This window comes from Euprymna scolopes, chromosome 33 (assembly GCF_053919585.1).
Source record: "Euprymna scolopes isolate OS-2025 chromosome 33, ASM5391958v1, whole genome shotgun sequence".
NCBI lineage: Eukaryota > Metazoa > Mollusca > Cephalopoda > Sepiida > Sepiolidae > Euprymna > Euprymna scolopes.
The window spans coordinates 48825576-48849653 of record NC_136514.1 but is presented as its reverse complement, the minus strand read 5'-3'; the positions used below and the strand labels follow the sequence as shown (position 1 = coordinate 48849653).

General features: G+C 33.9%; 1 protein-coding gene across 1 annotated transcript in view; it reads right to left on the bottom strand.

The window, feature by feature from the left end:
• LOC145258213 (uncharacterized) overlaps positions 1-23669 on the bottom strand; it is a 186267-nt gene extending 162598 nt beyond the window's left edge. The window contains exon 1 of the mRNA XM_080116155.1: positions 23510-23669. Within this exon, the coding sequence (XP_079972281.1) occupies positions 23510-23521 (12 nt within the window). The 5' untranslated portion in view covers positions 23522-23669. The remainder of the gene's footprint in view (positions 1-23509) is intronic.
• Positions 23670-24078: the final 409 nt, after the last annotated feature.

Here is a 24078-nt window from a genome sequence, read left to right as displayed (position 1 = left end):
TTGCCTGGGCATAAAATACGTTTAAATATGATATTTTAATTTGTCCATATTTTGTATATATTATTATAGCCGTGATTTCAAAAGTTAAGAAAAAAAATATATATATTTGGGTGCCATTAGTTTCAATCAAAACCGAAAGTATAGCATTCAAAGCTGGTGATGTTACCACTGTACCAACATGACACGCATACGAATTGATTAAAAAATGAAAAATAAACTAAAATATAAAAAATGTATGATTTTTTCAATTTTGACGCATTTTTGACCCCTTAAAAACTATTTTAACTAGCTAAAAACCCATGAAAGAACGATCTGTAAAAAATCATTTGAGGCCCCTAGCGCCGCTCTGAAAGTTTTCGTTTCGGAGGAGATAGAGTTTGAAAATATGGAAACAGACAGACATATAACCTTTTGTATATTAGATTAAATGATAGCAAGTTTGCTTAAACTGATCCATTCAGAGAGAAGTTACTGTTTCTAAAAAAGCCCCCCCCCCCAACGCATTCAGCAGTCAATTGATCAACCCAGATATAACACTCCTCAGTTTTCCCACCATTTATTTAAATAAATCTCAGTGTATTTACAATACCTGAAGTGAAAAATTAATTGCACATGTGACCCAACTCGGTTTCTAGATTAACAATCTAGAGGGATGTGTTCATCAACAACCCCCCTTTAACTATGCAAAAACCAGATCACAAGGGTTCAGGAGGCACAATCATCAGTAAATCCATTTTGTCAATAGTCCATAACTATGTGAATGATGAAGCAGTTATTGGCAATAGTCCATAACTATGTGAATGATGAAGCAGTTATTGGCAATAGTCCATAACTATGTGAATGATGAAGCAGTTATTGGCAATAGTCCATAACTATGTGAATGATGAAGCAGTTATTGGCAATAGTCCATAACTATGTGAATGATGAAGCAGTTATTGGCAATAGTCCATAACTATGTGAATGATGAAGCAGTTATTGGCAATAGTCCATAACTATGTGAATGATGAAGCAGTTATTGGCAATAGTCCATAACTATGTGAATGATGAAGCAGTTATTGGCAATAGTCCATAACTATGTGAATGATGAAGCAGTTATTGGCAATAGTCCATAACTATGTGAATGATGAAGCAGTTATTGGCAATAGTCCATAACTATGTGAATGATGAAGCAGTTATTGGCAATAGTCCATAACTATGTGAATGATGAAGCAGTTATTGGCAATAGTCCATAACTATGTGAATGATGAAGCAGTTATTGGCAATAGTCCATAACTATGTGAATGATGAAGCAGTTATTGGCAATAGTCCATAACTATGTGAATGATGAAGCAGTTATTGGCAATAGTCCATAACTATGTGAATGATGAAGCAGTTATTGGCAATAGTCCATAACTATGTGAATGATGAAGCAGTTATTGGCAATAGTCCATAACTATGTGAATGATGAAGCAGTTATTGGCAATAGTCCATAACTATGTGAATGATGAAGCAGTTATTGGCAATAGTCCATAACTATGTGAATGATGAAGCAGTTATTGGCAATAGTCCATAACTATGTGAATGATGAAGCAGTTATTGGCAATAGTCCATAACTATGTGAATGATGAAGCAGTTATTGGCAATAGTCCATAACTATGTGAATGATGAAGCAGTTATTGGCAATAGTCCATAACTATGTGAATGATGAAGCAGTTATTGGCAATAGTCCATAACTATGTGAATGATGAAGCAGTTATTGGCAATAGTCCATAACTATGTGAATGATGAAGCAGTTATTGGCAATAGTCCATAACTATGTGAATGATGAAGCAGTTATTGGCAATAGTCCATAACTATGTGAATGATGAAGCAGTTATTGGCGAAGACGATGTTGAAAAGCAAAATGCCATTAAAACAGTAACAGAAAGGATCAGTATGAAGATAAACACATCAAAGGCCAAAATATTGGCAGTGTATGCTTCTCCATCTCAATGAGTACTGATCCACGTAGATAAGAATCCATTAAAGAGGTTCAGAAATTTAAATACCTGTGGCTTATATTTACTGCCACAGATCAACTTGTAATGCCATCTGGGGTACATCAAGCCAGCTCCAAATGCGTTCACTGCATCCTGCATAAAGGAAATCCACTCACGTGTCAATTGCTAACTGTGTTTTCTTTAACATATTTCAGCCATTCCTGATTCGGGCGATGAATCCTGAAAATGCAGGGACTAACCATTAGCTGCACATTTGCTTTTATCATTTAAATCCATGTCTTCTGTTGAACACCGCTGTATTTCCTCCAGCCAGTAGGCTACCAAAGAATAAGTCTCACTTTCAGACGAACAGCTCAACACTAAGAGATAATTGTAGCATCCATTCCACCTTCTGTCACTTGCAATACTGACCCTGGTGTCACTCTGAAATCCAAAATTAACCTAATATCGAATATCCGGAGCCACACTGCTCTATGGGGTTTGAAATATGATTGATTCGTATGAAAGACAAGTATTTAACCCTTACTGTTTATTGCATTACTAGCTGATTTACCAGAGCTTTGCTACGGATATATTTGTATTACACGATACTAATTGGCATTCTTTTAATATTTATGTAATTACAGGTTCGAAACCAAAACTTCTGGGTAAACGACATTTCTTGTTTTTCTTTTATTAGCTAATATGTTGATTGATTTTGACGTTCCTGTTCTTGAAACTGCCACATAAAACATGCCGTGACTAAAACATGGGTTTGTCAGATCAATTCCGATAACTTTGAATGTTTGCCCTTGACTCTTATTAATGCTCTTAGCAAAGCAGGGCCTCACTGGAAACTGCAGCCTCCGATAAAGCAAAGGACAACTCGCTATCACTTGGCATCAGTAGAATTCTCGGAATGAGTACAGTTTGACCTTTAGAAGCCCCAAATGTAATCATTGCTTCAATCAAATTGTTATGCAATCTAGTTACAACACTTCTTGTTCCATTAGTTGTTTTTGGTGGCTCTAATGATCTTAAAATCATGATAGGACAACTAACTTTAACTTTTAGAAGATGGGAAGGCATTCCAGAAAGCTCAATTGAATTCAAGAACTCTGTAGGATATTTCACAGCATCATCATCTACAGTAGTGTCAATAGATTTGTAAAGTTAAAGTTAGATTAAATAAGGGTAAATTAGCAGTGATGTAAAAAATGTGAAAAAGATACCACTGGTAAAAATGTAAACGAAAGTTCTACATTACGTAGAAAAAAAAAACTGTACAGGTCCGTTTTCAGTTTGTGTTGCTCCCAAAAATGTAAATTAGGATTTTTGCGGATAAACTATGCTTGGTTGTGTATATAAAAAGTACCCCATTTTTTATAAAATAAGGACTGTCACATAAAAATTTAATAAACAAAAGATACGGTAAAAATTGAATTACACTTGTAAATCATATCTAAAAAATAGCACGGTTCGTAAACTGCAGAAGTACTAAACAGATAAAAACACCCGCATTTTTGTACTTCTGCAATTATTTTTCTTTGAGTGACGCTGAGACATAAAGCAACACCCCCTCCCCCCGAAAAAAAAAAACCCATAATTACGTCAAAACTCCTCCACACAAATATATATTATCAACTAAATCAATTACCCAGACAGGAAAACATAAGATCTTTCTCAAAAGAAAATCGAAGAAAAAAAGTGAAAAAACGCGTAGGAATATATCCGATATAAAAAGCATTACTTTACCTTGTTTCTTTTTCAAAGTATTATGGAAACGATAATAAAATTCAAACAGTCAAGTGAATAGTTGAAAAATGATTTTAAAATCGTCCGTAGGAAATAAATTTTAACCTTTTGGTAAACGTGCTAACACTTTACAATGAATCGACATTTATAGCCAAGACTTTAATAGAGGGCAAACGATTTAAAATATTTTGTCGAAAAATAAAATCATCCTTAACCTAATTATTTATTTTTTTTATCAATATTTGTAACTTTTACATTTATAGAAAATAAATAATTAAAACAAATCATTTTATCACCATATCTCTCGATTTGGTTAAAAACTATATCCGTTCATAACCGGAAGTGAAATATCAGTGAAAATTACTTAAAATGTGCCAGTTTAGCAAATAGTACAAAATAACTTGAATTAAAATAATTTAAATAAATTAACTTTAAATAATACTCTTAAATAGAACAATTACATCAATTACATTACTATAATCAGTAATTTTAATCAAGCGAATTATTTAAAAAGATTTTCTTTAATATAATATGCAAATTAGATTAGTTCTATTATGTACATTGCCTTCAATATAGTGTATATATATTGATCGTGATGCTATTTATTTATATAGATAATCTTATAGTAAATAAAATTTATATAGATAACCGTTTCCAGCAGGAAGTTTTGTATATATTAATCAAATTTGTGAACAAACAAACAAACAGACAGGATTACGGATTTATATATATAATAGATAAGACTATGTTACTTCCAATATATCACTAATGACATTTTAGACTTAGAGTTAAAAAAAAAAAAAAAAAAAAGAAAGTGATGCATGCATGGCCCCCATGGGTGCAAAGTGAACAAGGTATGAAAAAAAAAAAAAAAAAAAAAACTAAATTCAGCATTTGCCCCCCACCTCCTCCCCATTTAGTCCCAAAAGTCCCCAGAGGACGTAAAATCCTGGTGAAAATGAACAAACGATGCAGTTTTAGGCCTTAATATATGTAAATTTGAGTTCTACATTATGAAGAAAAATAAATGACTAAGTCCATCATTTGCACTCCCTCATTTAACCCCCAAAATTCTCAAGGCCTTAACATATTTAAATTTAAGTTCAATACCATGCAAAACTGCTACATAGGCATACACAGAAGATTTTGGACAACTATGCTAAAAAAAAGTCCCAAAAATGGAGTGTTTTTATTAGCCCTAAAAGAGCCCCTGGGGCACACCCAAGAGTTATCGCGATGAATAGACAAACAAAATTATATAGAAATCAGTTACAACCTTTCAGACAGTTTTATGAAAATCCAAGGCATCAATTTGTTTTAATAAGCACAAAAGTGTCAATTTTACCCATTTTAACCCAAAAGGGACCCTTCAGGGGGGGGGGGGTCCCCGGAAAATCTGTTCTGTTACTTTTTTTACTCATATCATGTGTAATGTTTGTGCAAAATTTCAAGTGTTGCCCTTTTTTTTTTTTTTTTTTTTTTTTACATAGGCATCACATTATCAAGGCCAAGAGGCCACTCAAGGATAAGGATTAAAGAGTGTACATTAGAAATTGGACAATATAGTAATCATTAGTAATGAAAATTTGGTAAATTTGATAACTTATATGGAACGGCTCATCAAGAACTTATTTACGTTAGACTTGAAGACAATCATATTGTAGTCAGCCGGAAAGCAGGAAAACGGAAGACAATTCCACAGGCGTGCAGTTCTAAGAAAGAAGCTTTGTTCATGGAATCTACGTTTAGGTTTAGGCACAGATAAAGAGTGGGGGGAATTATTGATAGTGTTTACAGCTAGACGAGTGTTTCTTGTGAAAGTTTGGCGAGGGGGGACCATAGACTGAAGCTCAGTCGAACACTTTCCATGAAAATAACGATACATCAGAGACAAACTCGCAACATCTCTTCTGTGAGATAGAGGTTGCAAGGAAGAGAAAAGGACATCTCCTACGAGGCTACAAAGTCCATTTTGAACTCTATCAAGGCAGGACAAGTCCTTTCTAGCAGCTTCTGCCCAGATGCGGCAACAGTATTCCATCCTTGGACGTACCTGGCTCTTATATAGATAGAGAATAGCATCAGCAGTGAGATATCTACCGGATCGATAGAAAGATCCCACCATTTTTCCAGCGGCCTTGGCAACAGATTTGATGTACGTGTTCCATTTAAGATCAGGAGTAATGGTCAAGCCAAGAAGCTTGTCAAAACTTGACGCCTCCTGAAGACGAGAGCCATTCATTTCAATTGATGCCAGATGTGGATCAGAATGTTGATGATGTAAAGAGAGAAGCTTGGTTTTAGATGCATTAAAAGTAACCAGCCACTCCTTACCCCATTGTACAACGTGCTCAAGATCAGAGGAGAGAGAATTGGAGAGAACTTGGTCGTTTACTGTCTTAGATGTGCTACCATAAATGGTAGTGTCGTCAGCATAGATGTCTACAAATGATGTAAGGATGTGATTTGGAAGATCATTAATATAGATCAGGAAAAGAGTTGGGCCCAGGATGGATCCCTGAGGGACACCGGCATTAATACTGTGAGCTTCTGATTTTTGCCCCTCAACTACTACTCTTATGAACCTATCAGAAAGAAATGATTTAATAATTGAGAAGACATTTCCAGCAATACCATAGCTAGAGATCTTATGAAGTAAACCTTTATGCCATACCCTATCAAAGGCCTTTGATATGTCAAGAGCAATTGCCCTAGAAAGGTTGCCTCCGTCGAGAGATTTGCTAATCCTATGAGATATAACTGTAAGCACATCTGTAGATCTAGCAGAACGGAAACCATATTGAGTGTCACTAAGAAGGTTATTTTTGTTGAGATGGTTGATTACTTCTGTATTTAACACAGATTCCAGCAACTTACTCATGACGCACAGGAGACTTATTGGCCTGTACTGAGAGGGGGATGAGCGATCACCTGAATTCTTAAATACAGGGCATACTGATGAGATTTTCCAGGGAGATGGGAAACTATTCTCCTTAAGACAACGTTTAAACAGTTTTCTAAGTATGGGCGCTAGTTCAGGTTGAAGTTTTTTGAGTACTATAATTGGAATACCGTCAGGGCCAGTTGCTTTACTAGAATCAAGGTTTTTGATTAGCTTGGCAACATCACGTACAGATATACGTATATCACATAGCGTGTTTTCTGATACAGGAGGAAATATTGGGGGTTGGCAGCCTTGATTGCAAAGGGTAGAATTAGCTGCAAAGTTCTTGACAAAGAGTTTGGCTTTGTCTGATGCTGACGAGATTACCTCAGGTCCATTGATAATAGTTGGGATGGAGCACACGCTTCTGTTCAGGATTCTGTTTGCTATTTGCCAAAACTGGTGGGAACCAAGCCGCTGCTCAGCTACTTTGGACTTAACAGATTGAGCATACAACTCTCTTGCATTCTTATTACTTTCTTACAATGGTTGCTGGCAGTCCTGAAAGCGGCTTTAGTTTTCATACATCTATTACGTTGGAAACAGTGGAAAAAGTGATTTCTGTGCGCAATGGCAGCAGCACATTCTGGAGAGAACCATGGCTGGCTGTTAGGTTTTTGCTGAAACTTTTTCGAGGGTATGAAATGGTCAATACCTACAATTAACCATTCCGTCAGGTCTAATACTATAGAGGACACATCCTTTTTAAACATGGAATGCAGAGGTAGATCAGATATAAATGTACGGAAGCTATCCCAGTCAGCCTTAGTGTATCGATATACTGTACGATGGAGAGGTACGTCTGGGGACTTATTACATTTCATTTTTATCTTAATTGATACAACAGAGTGGTCGGAAGATCCAAGAGGCGACAGAACAGAAACTGAACATAGTTCAGGGCAAGTTGTGAGAAAAAGGTCTAGTAGGCTCGCATACTGGCCGTCATTGTCGGGCACACGGGTGGGTTCCTGAACAATCTGAGTGAGGTCATAGGCAATGGAGAAATCATGACAGAACCTCCCCTCATCATCGGTCTTGTTAGAGTGGGTCAACCATTCGACGTTGTGAACATTGAAGTCACCACATACGTAAATGTTAGCTGAAGGATAAGCAGATAGGACTTGGTCAATTTTCTCAGATATGCTTTGAAAGATAGTAACTCCGCTGTTATGGGGGCGATAGAGAGTAAATATAAATGCCGTAGTGCCTTAAAGAGAAGTGCTTCCTAACACCCTGGAAAACCTCATCAGTATGCCCTGTATTTAAGAATTCAGGTGATAAGTCATCTTCCTCTCAGTACAGACCACTAAGTCTCCTATGTGTCATGAGTAAGCTGCTGGAATCCATATTAAATAGAGAAGTAGTCAACCACCTCAACAGAAATAACCTTCTTAGTGACATGCAATATGGTTACCATTCTGCTAGATCTACAGCAGATGTGCTAACTGTTATATCTCATAGGATTAGCAAATCTCTTGACAAAGGCTTCCTCTCTATATTACATATGACATATCAAAGGCCTTCGATAAGATATGGCATAACGGCCTACTTCATAAGATTTCCAGCTACAGTATAACTGGAAATGTTTTCTCTATCATAAAATCATTTCTCTCTGATAGGCTCATAAGAGTAGTGGTTGATGGGTAGAAATCAGAGGCCCTCAATATTAATGCCGGAGTCCCTCAGGGGTCAATCGTGGGCCCAACTCTCTTCCTGATATACATCAATGATCTCCCAAAAGACAGAAATCATTCGTTGACATCTATGCTGATAACACGACTATCTATGGCAACACATCAAAGGCCGTAAATGAAAAGTTCTCTGATTCTCTCTCCTCTGATCTTGAGCGCGTGGTACAGTTGGGGAGGGGGTGGCTGGTTACTTTTAATGCATCTAAAACCAAGCTCCTATCTTTACATCATCAATGCTCTAATCCCCATCTGGCATCAATTGAAATGGGTAGCTCTCGTCTAGGGGAAGCTCCATGTTTTGATAAGCTTCTGGGCTTGACCTTTACTCCTGACCTGAAATGGAACACGTACATTAAGTCAGTTGCCAAGGCTGCTGGAAAAATGGTAGAATCCTACTGCACCAGAAGATATCTCACTACTGATGCAATTCTCTACTTATATAAAAGCCAAGTACGTCCAAGGATGGAGTACTGTTGCCACATCTGGGCAGGAGCTGCTAAAAACACTATCCTGCCTTAACAGAGTACAAAATAGGCTTCGTGGCTTAGTGGGGGATGCCCTTTTCTCTTCCCTGCAACCTCTCTCCCGCAGGAGAGACGTTGCGAGCCTGTCTGTTTTATCATTACTACCATGACAGGTGCTCGTCTGAGTTCCAATCTCTGGTCCCCCCCCTCGCCAATCTTTCACGATAAACACCCGTCTAGCTGAAACCACTGTCAAAAATTTTCCCCACTCCTTATCTGTGCCAAAATCAAAACGTAGATTCCATGAACAAAGCTTCTTTCTTAGAGGTGCACGCTTGTGGAACTGTTTCAGTTGCCTGCTTCCTACCTGACTACAACCTGGATGTCTTCAAGTCCAATGTAAACAAATTCCTGATGAACTAATCCCTTAAGTAAGACTTTATCAAATCTCCAATACTAACGTACTGTACACGCAATAACCCTTATCCCCGAGTGGCTTCCAGGCCTTGATAAGTGGTGACTACCTTATTAAAAAAAAAAAAATAAAAAAAGGTGTAGTTATTGAGAAAAGTGCAGATAGACGAACGGACAAAGGTGAATTTACAGGTTCACCCTTCTTTTGTCGGGGGGGGGGGGGACAAAAAAAAAGGTATTCCTCACTCATATATAACTTTAATACACATTTAACTTAGCCAATGAAAAAAAGATATGTACAGAGACTTTGTTGGTTTGGTCACATTTAAAGAATGGTTGAGAGTGTTTGGGTTAGTAGATGCAGAACAGTTGAAATAGTAGGATCAGTTGGCAGGGGGAAGTGAAAGGATGGACTTGAGAAAAAGAGATAAAAAAAAAAACCTGGACAGAGATATATTAGTTTATAAGTCAATATCTAAAAATTGTCAACACGAGTTAGCATTTAAAACAAAGCATCTTGGATGTTATTCTAACGAGGTTTAGGCCGATATAATCTCTGACCACCTTCAGGTGCACCTTGTTGAACTTGGGAATCTGTACGGAATTTAGAATGGAATCCATTAATTTAATCAAAGTTTTTCTTTAAATAGAGAGTAGGACAAAAATCAATTTTCATTAGAATTAAACTTAAAAAATGGTTACATTTATGAAAGAAATTCAACTTTTTTCTTTTTAGCTTAATGTAAAAGTTTTCACTTTTTCACTTTCATTTTTATTCCCCATCCCACCTCTATAAATCGATGAGTTGCAGTTAAAATCAAAGGAAAATAGGGCACGTATCTATTAATCAGTAGATAGTCAAACAGTCAAACACTAAAGATAAGAAACTTAGTAATTTTGAAAAGTAATATTAAAAAAAAAAATTTAAAAAAGACAAAATCGTGTACACCTAATTCACAAGAAAATAAAGTTGCATCTGTGCAACGCATTTACAGAGTTTAATGCATCCTTTTAAATGTGTACGGACTCTGTTGCATTTTGAACCAGTGTCACAACAGACAAGGTTGTTAACAATCAATTCTAAGAGACTGTCTCCTAGAAGTTGAAGGTTCAATTCTTATTACTGGTTTTACTTTATTGCATAATCCTCGAAAGATTATCTTTGCGCACTTTCCAGATACACAATCTTTCCATATTGTTCAGTGCTTTGTTAAGGTTTCCAATATTAACAAATGGAAGTCCTACATAAATGTGGATCTGATCAGTCCAGTGCTTTGGAAACCTTATCAAAAGATATTCCTGACAATTAATAATTTTACCAAGTTATGGCTGACAAACTGGAATGAGAACAGTCTACATATGTTGGGTTAAATAAAAGCTCAGTTCAAAATTTGACCAAAGTTTACCAGCGTTCGATATAAAATGTTCTCAAGTTCAAGCCGAACCACTGTGAAAATAGCAAAGTGAATAATAGTTGGGAAAATGTCAGATTATGAAATTTTGCCTCATTGATAGACAACTCAAAAATACAAAAAATACTGGATGCATAAAAATCTAAAAGGAAACAAACTCCTCGTCTGTGCATAAGTTATTTTATTGATGAGGATCGATTTGTATTATTTGGACTATTGTTCTCACCTGGAGTGAACAGTAGTCCAAATAATTCAAATAATATGAATTGTCAATCTTCATCTAAAAAATAATAAGGGCTGATCGTGTCAAATTTTGTCTTAAAAAAAAGGTACTTTCTAAAGCAGCACATTTTATTCTAGGTAGCTAAAATGTATTCCATCACTATTCTCATTTTCAGATATTTGTCAGAACCTGTCTGTCAATTCCGTTTACCAGAGATAAAGAGACACACAGTGAGTGAGTGAGTGTGGCTGACCCACCTTTTAATTCTTTAATTTTATAAATAAAAAAAAAAAAAGAAAAAAGGAAATATTCAAGATATTGTGATACAATTTGAATTTACTGCCTCTATTTACTTCCCTCTTCACAAGGACAAAAAGTAAAAGTTGCTTCAGTTTAAGGACCAAATAAGGACAGAAATGATGATGTTCAACATCAAACAGATACTACACTTTGAATTATTTATTTGCAAATATATATATATATATATATACACACACACACACATACATACATACACAAATCACATTTCAATAAATTAGGCACAAGGTCATCAAAAGTGTGGGAAGAGAGATTGTTTATCATCATTTGTCTAGCATAACATTCGTTTATTCTACACTTAGCTAGAATTATAGCACATTTACTTTTAAGGCAATTGCACTTAAAACATCCTCAAAGTATTGAGAAATTTAAATTATATATATATATATATATATATTTTCTTTTTATATATACCAATCTTCATTTAAGAAGCTCAATGTCATTACAGAGCATATAATGAATGAATGACAAAAGTCTATATTCCAAATTTCATGATGTTAACTTTCCTACAATTTATTCCTTTAATTCAGTTAGCATTTACAATTCTTCACAGTATCTATTTCGTAGCACAAAATCAATTAATTATTATATCAATCAGTGAATCTATCAAAATGGCGTAATGTAAGCAAACTATAAGGTATTCCCAGCTTCTGTTCGAATTTTCGGATTTTTTTTAATCATATCGAAACACATTTTATTTCTTTTTGATGTATTGATTGTTGGCATTTCTTCTGATGAGTTAAGGGCAAAACAAATTCACTAATTGATATAATTAAGTGATTAATTTTGTGGTACAAAACAGATACTGTCAAGAATTGTAAATGTCAACTGAATTAAGGGAATAAATTGTAAGATGGTTAACATCATGAAATTTGGAATATCGACTTTTGTCATTCATTCATTATATATATATATATATATATATATATTAGCATGGATACCAACGATGCCAGGGTCGACATTAAGTTCAGTTTGGCCACACCTGCTATACTCAGAATATTGAGCAGTTTTTCATTATCATGTCAACTCCATCGTTACCCCAACAAAAATTTCAAAAATAAAAGAACAAATGAAAACATGAAAATGTAATCCCCCCCCCCCAAAAAAAAAGTATGTGACAAACTCTCCACCAGATATTTCAGCAGAAGGGATATGAAGAGAAGCTATTTTCCTGATATTGAGCACCTTTTTATGACTATATTCCAGTTTAAGCGAATTTCTTTTATGTTACCTCAGTCTAGAAAGATTTGTCTTACGATCTGTAGCAACGAAAACTGTAAATTCAGTTTCAAAAATACCGACGTAGAATTTGTATTACCCAAAATACACGTTTTTATGTTATAAAAATGATGAGTTATGACTAATTGTGTTAGTAAAAGAAAAAAAAGTTAGTTACGATATAAAAAAAACAAAGAAAAAACTGGTAAAAAAATGTAAATCGAGGTTTTTTTTGTTTGTTTTTGTTTTAAATAAAGAATCGTAGTTGAATTGGATTGTTTGTTTATTTTAAAGTAAAACTCCAATGGGCCACAACATTAATAGCGAAATCACAGAAATTTTATTTAAACTAATTCCAAAAATAATGCTTGAAAGTTTTTAGTTTTAATATCCGCCGAAAAAGAAAACAAAAAGAACAAAGTTTGCGCCCAGGGGAAATAACTCAAACCGGCTTATAAAAAAAAAAAAAAAAAAAAAAAGAAAAAATCGGTGCAAGTCTATAACTGGTCCACAAGTAATCTTTTTTACAATAAAAATCTGGAAAAAATCTTTATAATGTACGTACTTGTCACTGCATGAAGATATCATATTCCAAAATCACGTAAATTGATCAAGTAGTTTTTTTTTTTATTATTTAAGAAAATCAAATATTATCGGACGTTTTATCGAAGCTTTAGCCAGATGCCATCTTGTTTGAGAGATAACGCCACTAATGACCCCTGGCGGAAATATGGGTCAACAAGGGCAGTACATGCAGACCATCAAATATTTTATCAATGAAGTATTTTTTTTTTTTTTTTTTTTATTAAGAAAATCAAATTTTACGACTTTTAGGGATAATAAATAAATAAATTGACTTTTAATAAAAAGAATGTGGAAAACACTAGTTTTTTTTTGTTCATCTGAAAGCAAAGTACTTTTTTTTTTTGAAGAAAAATATTTTACAAAAAAAAACAAAAAAAACTAGTGTTTTCCACATTCTCTGCATTAAAAGTCAATTTATTTATTTATTATCCCTAAAAATCGTAAAATTTGATTTTGTTCAAAAAAAAAAAAAAAAAAAAAAAAAAAATTCATCGATTTACGCGATTTTTGGAAAATGACATTTTCATGCAGTGACAAGTACGTACATTATAAAGATTTTTTCCAGATTTTTATTGTAAAAAAGATTACTTGTGGACCATTTATAGACTTGCACCAAAAAAAATCGATGTCGGTAAAAATAAATTAAATTGAATATGTTATCAATATAAATCAAATTTTAATAATAAACATAAAAACAATTCTCTAGCTATAAACAATAACTAACACACTGCTATTTAATAAAATCAATTTTCCTTAATGTAATATGCAAATGACGTCACCTCTTAATCGTATATTTTGCAAGAATCATACAATATATAAGAATGAATGAAATAATAAAGTAATGGACCTTTTGTATATATTAATAAAATTCTGAACAAACAGACAGGAATACGAATTTATATAGATATATATATAGATAGATATATAAGTGACTGTGTTTGAAAATTGTCTACTAAACTACGCTTTCAGTATTTGGTCTACAGACTTTAAACTTGATATATAGGGGATTTGGACCTTTGGAACAAATTTGATTTGATCTTGAGCCAGTAAAAAATAGCTGCTAAGATGTCAAAATTGAAAATAATTGGAACTTAGAAGGGGTAAGTTATCTTAAAGTGCTCTTGAACGAATGCACAAATATACATTTATCCGTTTAAGTTGGTTCATTTTTATCCATCCAACTATACTTCAAACAGTATCGACTAAGTCCTATCAACTGGAGTGCTAAATGTTTTGGTTTGGATTCTAGCCGATGACAAGCAAATCATTTTTTTTTTTAACTTTTAAAATCACTACTACATATCAGGTACAATAATACAGAATTATTTCTTTACTAATAATCCCTCCATCCAGCACAGCCATAGCAGAAATTGAACTCCCTACACGAGTTTGTAGTACAATTCAATTCTTGTCAGTAATACTTGAGGCTTTGCCAGGGCTATCAAGGGTATCTTTTATTGTGACGCCATCACTAGACGGGATGCTTACCATGGCTTAAGACTCTCTCGAGAGAAGGATAGTCTGCGCCAGTTTCTCAACCTGGTATTTTACCTCGCGGTACATACAGCGCCCTGCCTTCCCAAATGCTTACCCATCTGGTACTGGCCAGGCTCAACGTTGCTTTATTTCGGTGATCTGGTGAGAACCGATGTGTCAATGTGATTGTGCTGTATAATAATAAATATGAAATACATAAATTAAAATCATATTTAAGCGTATTCTACCAGCGAGCAGCCTGCTAATGTGTATATAGAAATTTAGTCAGTAATCTACAAGGAGCTTCTATTGAAAGAATAAGATTTTTTTTTTTTATTGAGCTGCTTGTAATTCATATTTTTTGTATTTTGTGCGTTTTGTAATAAAACAAAAACTACATTTGTTCTTTCAATATAAAAGTATTTATCAAAGTTTTGATACAAAACAAAACAGCCTCCTCTTATCACTACAGTCAGAACATTACAATTACAAACTGTTTCTTGTTAACCATTTTGATTGCTGAAATCTCAAAACATCCGAATCCACCTGCACTGTCTTGATAGATTCATATTTTTCTTACTCTTGTCTATTTATTCATTTGACTTTTCCTCAGCAACTAATGAGCTGATCTAGCTGAAATTTTGTATGGATCTGTGTTATGAAAGGTGCAGAAGACTAAGTATCATGGTATCCATTTTGGTGTACAGTTAGAGATTAATAGAGGGTAGTATTTAATGCAAAAATAAGCACAAATATTCAACCATCAATTTGGCATAAAGCATTCATTCTGAGTCAACAGGTTATAACTTTTGCCCATTTTTAAATGTCTAATATGGAAAAAAATATTAAAAAGGTGATAAAGTCTAACATATGATAGACTAGTTTTGTAACAAAGAGGATGGCAAGTTTTATGCAAGTTTTGTGAGTTTGACGTATTGTTTTTTTAATAAACTAAATCTAACAAAGTCAATAAAAAATAATGTGATATGTGATGAAAACAAAACTGTGAAATCAGTAACTCAAACGGTGACTGGGTCTTAAAATTTTAAATGGCCCTAACTTAAATACAGAGCTGTAGTTATGAAACACACAAATCACACACCTACACACACCCCCACATACATATCTACACACATATAAAACATATATACACACAACATACAAAAAAAAAAAAGCAAAAGGAAAAGCGTACACAACACGTGCACTGATGAACTTGTTGCACTTGTGCCTCCTCTATGTACATACTCCCAACAAACCCACTTAGCAACAAAATCAGACCCCTTCACTATTGAGGTCCCTAAATGCTAAAAAGCTTTCTACTCTAATATTTTTTCCCCTAAAACAGCTAGACCTTGGAATTTTCTTCCTGCTACTTGCTTCCCTGACTGTACTGATATGCAGAAGTTTAAATGTAATGTAAACCAACATCTTGCTAATCTTTCCTAGGCATGGTCCTTAATTAGGTACAATATAATAATAAACAATTAGCTCTATAATAATAATAGCTCCTTACGTACAAGTGGATATTCCTTGTTAGGAATGAATGGGAGTAAAAAAATAAAAAAAAAATGTACGTAACACAGATAAAAATATACAAAATGTTACCAATATTTGTTTGCAAAATTACTGTCTCAGAAAAAATAAATAAATAAACTGATAATAGATTAATTTTTAGAGATTTATTCATCAAACTAGGCCCAGTTTATTTTTATGATTTATTCTGTCAATTTCACATTTTGATGAAATACCCGCCTTGAAACTTGCCAAAGGCCTTTGTCGCCATCTTTCTGACAGACTCTCAAGGGCTTTTATAATTCTCGTGTTCAGTTTGTTTTGTGTTACAGCTAAATTTGTTGGCGTCTCGTTTCACCTCATGCAAAGAAGTCAAAGGGGGTTACTGTCAGGCAAACTGGGATCTCAGATGAAGTGTAATTAACAGGGTTATTTGACCACCAGCCACAAGTTTTCTGGTTAGTATGACAAAGTGCCGAGTTTCACCGCCGCGCCACACGTACAATCTACTTGCTCAATCCAAGGTGCCACTATTCCAACACATGCCAATATGGAAAAGAGATATTGAACTGATGATGATGATGCTGGTTATCACTGGAAATTTTGCATGACTTTTGCCACCTGTTGTTCTGGAAGTTGATCTTGTCTTGGAAAAAAGTTTTCCCATTGGAGAAGAACTACAGCATATCTGGCCACAATGAGTGTTTCAACTTAGTTTATTTGTATTTCGGTCACTTTTTCTGCATGAATTTGGCAGAAATTATCCTTATTGTTTGGATTCATTGGGCTACTGTTCTCATCTTGAGTGTCATTTCCACACTGTTTTCGTTGAGATAACCTCCAATGTGTATTTTGTCGAACTCGGGAATTTGGACGGAATTTCAAGCGGAAACAGGGGTACTGTGCTCTTGTTCAATCAACCATGACTGGATAGAGGTCCTAAGTAATTTGCAATTGTATTTTTTTGGTCGTCCACAATGAGGATTGAACCTTCAACCTTTAGGAGAACATATACTATTCATTTTTCCAAGTACTCTAACCACTGTGTCATGGGTCCTTGTGCAAAACTTGAAAAATGCACAACAAATATCCAAAAAGTTGGTATAATATATATTTTAATCATTGTAACCCCGGATGTATAATATCTAAAATTCATATTCATTAATTGAGGGTAAAGTGACTTTGTGGCTGGGTTTGAATCTCATGATCAGCAGGAATTTTCACCCCCTACACTGATGATTGCGTAAGCATGAAAAACTAGTGTCTGTAGGTATAAGAATAATTATTGTTTTTTTATATATATATATATATAGCAAAAATGGGAATTAGTAAAAACCCGAGGAAAGTGCTCAATACTATTGCAGAGCAATTACGCATTTTACACTCTTCCCTTCCACCTTTTTCCTCTCTCCCCTCCCTCCACTTTTATCTGTGTCTGGTTGAATATTTTAAACTCCACCTCACCCCTTTTCAATGTTTAATTATTAAATCTTAAAATTTAAATGTTGTCAAATCAGAATTGAACCACCACCCCTCTCTTTTTCTTTTTTGCTTCTAATATCGTTTTCCCAATCATAATAACCATTTCTGTTAAAGTCTGACGAAGTTACTGGGTCGTTGATACGATTCGGTAACCGAAACATGTGTAACAAAGCAGATAAAACGGTAATGATAGATAGAGTTATAAATTACTAAACATTTTCGTTTTTGATATGTTACACAAACTAGCAGTAATAAGGTCCCTCTGGCGAATAAACATATACTATACTGTCTAGAGGTAATGCCTGGGAGGATGATATTATGACAATAGAACAAATACTCCACTCACCACCACCCTTTTGAAATTAGTACTAACAGATAGTACATTAGTCTGAAACAGTAAACTGAACTGAGCATTAAAAAATAGTAATAATATAGTTTCGGCTACAGAGAAACAGATACCAAATCTCCATTAAAACTCGATATATAAACAATAACTGTTAGAAATGTTTGCGTGGTAATGTTTAAGTCGCACTCGTTCAAGTGCATCTGTACCCGACCGGAAAGGATCGTTTTGACATTCAACATACGTGTGCCTATGCTCGGTTAAAAACAGGGTTGACTGTCGAAAAGCATGGGAAAAAAAAAAAAAAAATCATGATTTCTTGATGTTCGTGAATAGAGGAAAACGTCTTATGAATGTGTTAGCATGAATGTTGGAAAATCAACGATCGTCGGGGGGGGGGGGGGTCATCATGTTAATTGTACCCCCCCCCAAAAAAAAAAATAAAATAAACTACCAATGATTATGCGATAACGTTACCTGCAGAACATCACATAATGAAATTAAACCGTCCTCATAATTAAAAAATAAATAAATAAAACTTTGTACATCCCATTAATAATTTTTAATCATATTCTTTATCATTAAACCCACAATCCATCCATCTCAATTCTCATTCTTGTATAGATTTTGGTCTTGATAAATGTTTCTGGTAACACATTAGCAGGAAAAAAAAAAACCGTAATAATTATTACGTGTTTTTGTTTTTCGGTAAGTGTGCAGTTTACGAGCAGTGCTGAAATAATAACGTTATTTAGAAAACTATTCTTAACATGGGTGGAAAATTTCTTTTGGTACTTTATCGCCGAAACTGGAGACGCCATTTTATTTCGCGCACCTGCCGTTAAAATCCAAGGGAGAAATCAGTATTTTAAACAATTATAAATGTCATTTTCATTTTCTGTTTTTAATAATAAAAAAAATATGTTTCATGAAAAACTTTCCAGTTTTCATTAATTAAATAGAAACATTTCCAATTAAACAATTATGGATATATGTTCTTTTTCACTTTCTTTATTTACTTTTTTTCATAGTTCTTTCCGGGAGTAATTAATATCTAGTGTAATTTTGTTGTTATTTCTAACTTCGGCCATAGTTTAAAATACTGATTTCTACCTTGGATTTTAACGACAAGTGCGCGAAATAAAATGGCGTATCCAGTTTCGGCGATAAAGTGTAGTGGACGTATTTTTAAAAACTATTCTATACTTTTACCTAATTTAATAAGACCGGAAAAATTGAACTTGACTTGAAAATCCTAGCTAAAAAAAAATAGCACGGTTCGTAAGCGACCAGAATATCTTATGCTATCCTCCTCCCTACCCAATGATATTCTACTTTTTAAAGGCGATTCGCGATTACATATGAACATCCTGGGAAAAAAAATGGCGAAAAAGAAACAATATAAAAAATAAAAACATTTTTAGAATTTGGAGTGAGGAATCAATTTTGTTGCTGTTATGGGAATAACTTCTATGCATCTTAGTTTGAGAGAAGATCTACCTTTTTCACGATTACGTGTGGTTTTACGACTTTGCCAATCAGACTTAGGGTTAACGGTAAAAAAAAAAAGTTAATTCTATACAAAAACTGCACTCACTCTTAAAATTGTTTTTATTTCCTCTTTCAAAATGTTTTAAAGTGTTCATATGTAATCGCCTAATAACATAAAAACTCATTTTTTTAGGGGCAACAATGTAGCTGGGCTAGATATGATGAAATTGAAGTAGTGTTTTAACAAAAATAACGACTTTATTGTCATCGGCGCACGGCGCAGACGCAGACCCGAGTCGGACTTTGGACCTTAGAATTCACTCTTGTTGCATTTTAAAACACCGAAAAGAAAACGTATTCGGAAGTAATGAGTATCTCATTCCGGAATTTATTTCTGGATTTCCCGTCGATACTCAAGACGGACTGAGTACTGAAATCTTCTGGATTCCTATTCCCGAGAAGACCCCATTCTTCCACAGAAAATAAATAAATAAATAAACGTGACCAAGATATTTTTATTTTCTCGTGTTTTAAAATATGCAAATTTCATACAAATTCCAGTACTTCTACGGTCAATGTCTAGAATCTTTCCAACTAAAAAAAAAAAAAAAAAAATCTTTGCGAGGACGACTTTTATGTTTTCGGGGGGGGGGGGGACGACTGAAAACGAATATATACTTTAACAGTGGCGCAGAGAAATAATTTTCATGATATGAAGAAATTACTTTTTCAAAAAGTGGAGATTACTTTTCTATAATAAATTTAACGTAAAATGAGCATCCACTTTCTGGCCACCTCGTGGTATTTTTTTTTTTTTTTATTATTAAAAGAGAAAAGTAGAAAAAAAAACTTAGCAAAACAAAAAAAAAATGCCCCCCCCCTTACTAGGTGGCCAGAAAGTGGGTGCTCATTTCCGTTAAATTAGATAAGTGATCCCCACTTTTTGAAAAACCCTATAAAAATCCTCATTAAAGATTCTAGACATTTGATCACTTCTGCAGTTTACGGATCGTGCTGAAATAATAAGGTTATAATTTAGAAACCCATTCTTAATATAGAGGCTTTGTTAACCACTCAGTACTTTCACGTAACAATTTAATAAACAAAAGAATACCTTAACAGTCACTTTTAAAGTTGAATTCAACTTTAAAATCCTAGTAAATAAAATAACGCGGTTCGTAAACTGCAAAAGTACTTAAATTCCGAAGAATCACGAAATATTTTTTTTTTTTTTATTATTAACAAAAAGATTAAATGGTCGACTTGTTTACAAAGAAACCTAAATGCATTCTGGTGGAGTTAATTTGAAAATTAAATTACTTTTTAAAAATTCGTTTTATTTTATGCTACTGAATTTTCTTTTTTTTAATTCAATAAATAATGGAAGGTACTCATGCAGAGAGTGATCCGATCCGTGCTGAAATAATATTTAAAAAGCCATTCTTAACATGGGGAGGAGAGGGTGTTTTGTACCTATTCTATACTTTAACCTTACAATTGAATAAAAAAAAAACATAAAACTTTAATAAAACTTGGAAATACGATTTAAAAAATAGCGCGGATCAGCCACTGCACTAGCACAAAAAAAAAAAATAAATAAATAAAAAAAATAGGTGTAAGTCACAGAGGAGACGATAAGCACAACAATCACATGCGAAGTGAAGAAGTGGTTAAATATTTTGCGCACGTATGGAGGAAGCGGTACTCACTCCCCCCGCCTCTATTTTCTTTTATTTTCGTCTTTTGTTCAAAATTTTGGTATTATTATACAAACACCGTGACAGCGTTAGGGTTAGGGTTAGGGTTAGGATTAGGGTTAAGGTTAGGGATTAGGGGTAGGGTTAGGGGTAGGGGTAATTCGCTGTCACGGTGTTTGTATAGTTTTACCAAAATTTTTAACGGATTATTGAATGGGCACAGTGCCCATTTAAATATTGACGTAAAAAATATTATTTTGATTCAAAATAATATTTTTTACGTCAATATTTAAATATTTGCAAAGAGTGCTCAATTTAGCACTCATTTTAGAACTACGTTTTTAAGCCACATTTCATGAATTTAACCTTTTTTTTAAGCAGTTTAGTCTTTTTCTTTTTTGGACAATTTTTTTTTTAAATACTCATTTTTCAAGTTGTATAACGCGACATTTATAATCTAAAGACAATGAATGTGCGCTGCTGAGTACCAACTAAAACTGACCTTTAAAAAAGTTGATTTTTAGGGGTATTCGGGTCTTAATTGTTTTCACGCGCGTGAAAACAAACATGGCGACCAGTGAAAACAATACGGAATAAGATGCGGTAGTCTTTGTAAGGGAGCGGCTATTAAATAAATATGCTAGCAGCCACGCAACTCAACGCCCAGGGAGCACCAAGAATGTTTAAAGGCCAAACTGTTCAAAATAAAAAAAAAAAAAAAAAAAAAAAAAAAAAAAAGGCTAAATTCGCGAAATTTGGCCTAAGAACATCGAGTTTTACTAAAATGGGTGATTGATTTATTAGAACATTACATTAGAAACTGAGCATCTCACCTCTAGAAATATTTAAATATTGACACACACACACACATATATATACATATATATATATATATATATATATATATATATATAATCTGGTCAATTCGATCCATTCAATAATAATCCACTGAAAAATTTGGAGAAAAAAAAGACGAAAATATAAAAGAAATACAGAGGATGGCGGCGGCCTAGTATTTTTAAGTTAAGTTCAAGTTTTATGATTTTTTTTTAAAATTAAATTGTTAGGTGAAAGTACAGAATAATTACAAAAACCCTCCCCATGTTAAGATTGGCATTCTAAATCACATTATTTCAGCACGGTACAATAACTAAACTGCATAAGTACCGATTAAACAATTATTAATAAAATCGTAACTTCTTTATACTACGTTTTACGACTGTTAAGTTTATTGTCGGAGGACAAAAAAAAAAAAAAAAAAAAAAAAAGAGGGTTCTTGTTTAGAATAGTGGCTTATTCTAAAAACTGTCTCTTCGATTTAGAAAAGCAAACCGTAATACTAGACTGTGGTGTATAAACTTTCAATCTAGACATGAGGATTTGTTATATACTTGCCAACTTAAAGGTTTCAAAATCGCTTTCGTAGGTCTACAGCAACGACATAAACATCGTGTTAGACACAATGTGTGGGTACTTCTAATTTGAACCGAACTGTTTTTTTTTTGTTTTGTTTTGTTTTTTCAATCGTAAAAATCGATTTGGCCCGATTCAAATTATGTAGAAGCACCACACACACACACACACACACACATATAGTAATTGGTCAATACGAGGAATTTGTGCATAATTGCGCGAAAATCTGAAAGTGATTTTGGAGCATTTCGTTTGGAGACACGTAATTTCTAGGGTGCTCATGCAGTGGTGCACCTATTGTATCGCGTAATGTTTGTAATAGTATTTTCAAGTTAAATTGAAGTTTTATGATAGCTTTTATAATTATTAAATTATGTGAAAGTGCATAAAAAACATTCCCCCTATCTATGTTAAGAATGGCTTTCTTAATAATGTTATCATAATACAATAAGTGCATAATGCCATTTCCAAACAGAAATAAAATTTATTATGGCCCATATTCTTTCCTAATTTAAATAATGAAAAGAAAACACAAAACATTTCCCGATAGAGCCACTATTCTACAAAAGAACCGTTTCGTTTTTTTTATTTAAAAAACAATGCAATAATAACTAATAACATAAATTAAATAAACAAACACGCTGAAATACTTTATTATGAATTTTCGGTAAGAAAATAAAAATACTTTTTTTTTTTTTTTATTATTCCGAGATAAAAAAAAAAAATAAAAAAATAAATAAAAATACGCGACTTTGGTTTTATTAAGCAGACACACAAAAAAAAAAAAAAACTAACAATCTCCCCTGGAAATATTCCCACTCGTCTCAAGGAATACGTTACCATCTTAAATTTTATTTATTTAAATAAAGTCTTATGCTTAGGGGACACCTTAAATCCCCGTTCGTCCTGAATATACAACTTGACGGGTCAGACGATTCGAGAGGAAAAATTGAACAAAAAAAAAAAAAAAGTTACTAAGTGCCACCACTAATTCCCTTTCGATTTCTACGACCCAACGAGTAACGACATTCTGGCGATGATTGCCACCATTAATTCCCAGCAATACTGCCACAGATCAAAACAAAACGAATAGCAAAAGGGTTCTGCATTTACCTGGGCGGTCATGGCGGCTGACAAGTTGCAATATTAGTCAGCGTTGTAGATTAATCGTCGATGTCGGCTACGATATTTCGGGGTTACCTCCATTTGAACGGAAAGCCACTTTGCAATGGCAAAACAAACGCGACACGCGCCCTCTAGCGGCAAGCCGGATATGACGTCAGTAATCTGCCCTTGATTTTATAAATAACATTCAGCCATTATTATCAGGGCAAAAATGCAATTTCTACAATTTTTTTTTTTTTCATTATTATTGATTCTGGTAAATTTTAAAGAAAAGTGCGCTGATATATTTATTGCGATCAATCACGAATGTGTACAGAAATGGATAAGGGAGTAATAAACATTCACATATTTGTGATACAAAAGATTACATGCTGTAAAATACATTCTAAACTACTTGGAAAAGGGAATTTCGCACGCACACACACACACACACACACACACACACACACACACACAAACATATACTTTCTTATTATAGATAAAATAGTTATCCATGGACACATGTTTCACCGCATTTATGACTCATCAACACAGCTGACTATACCAAGGTTCGATCC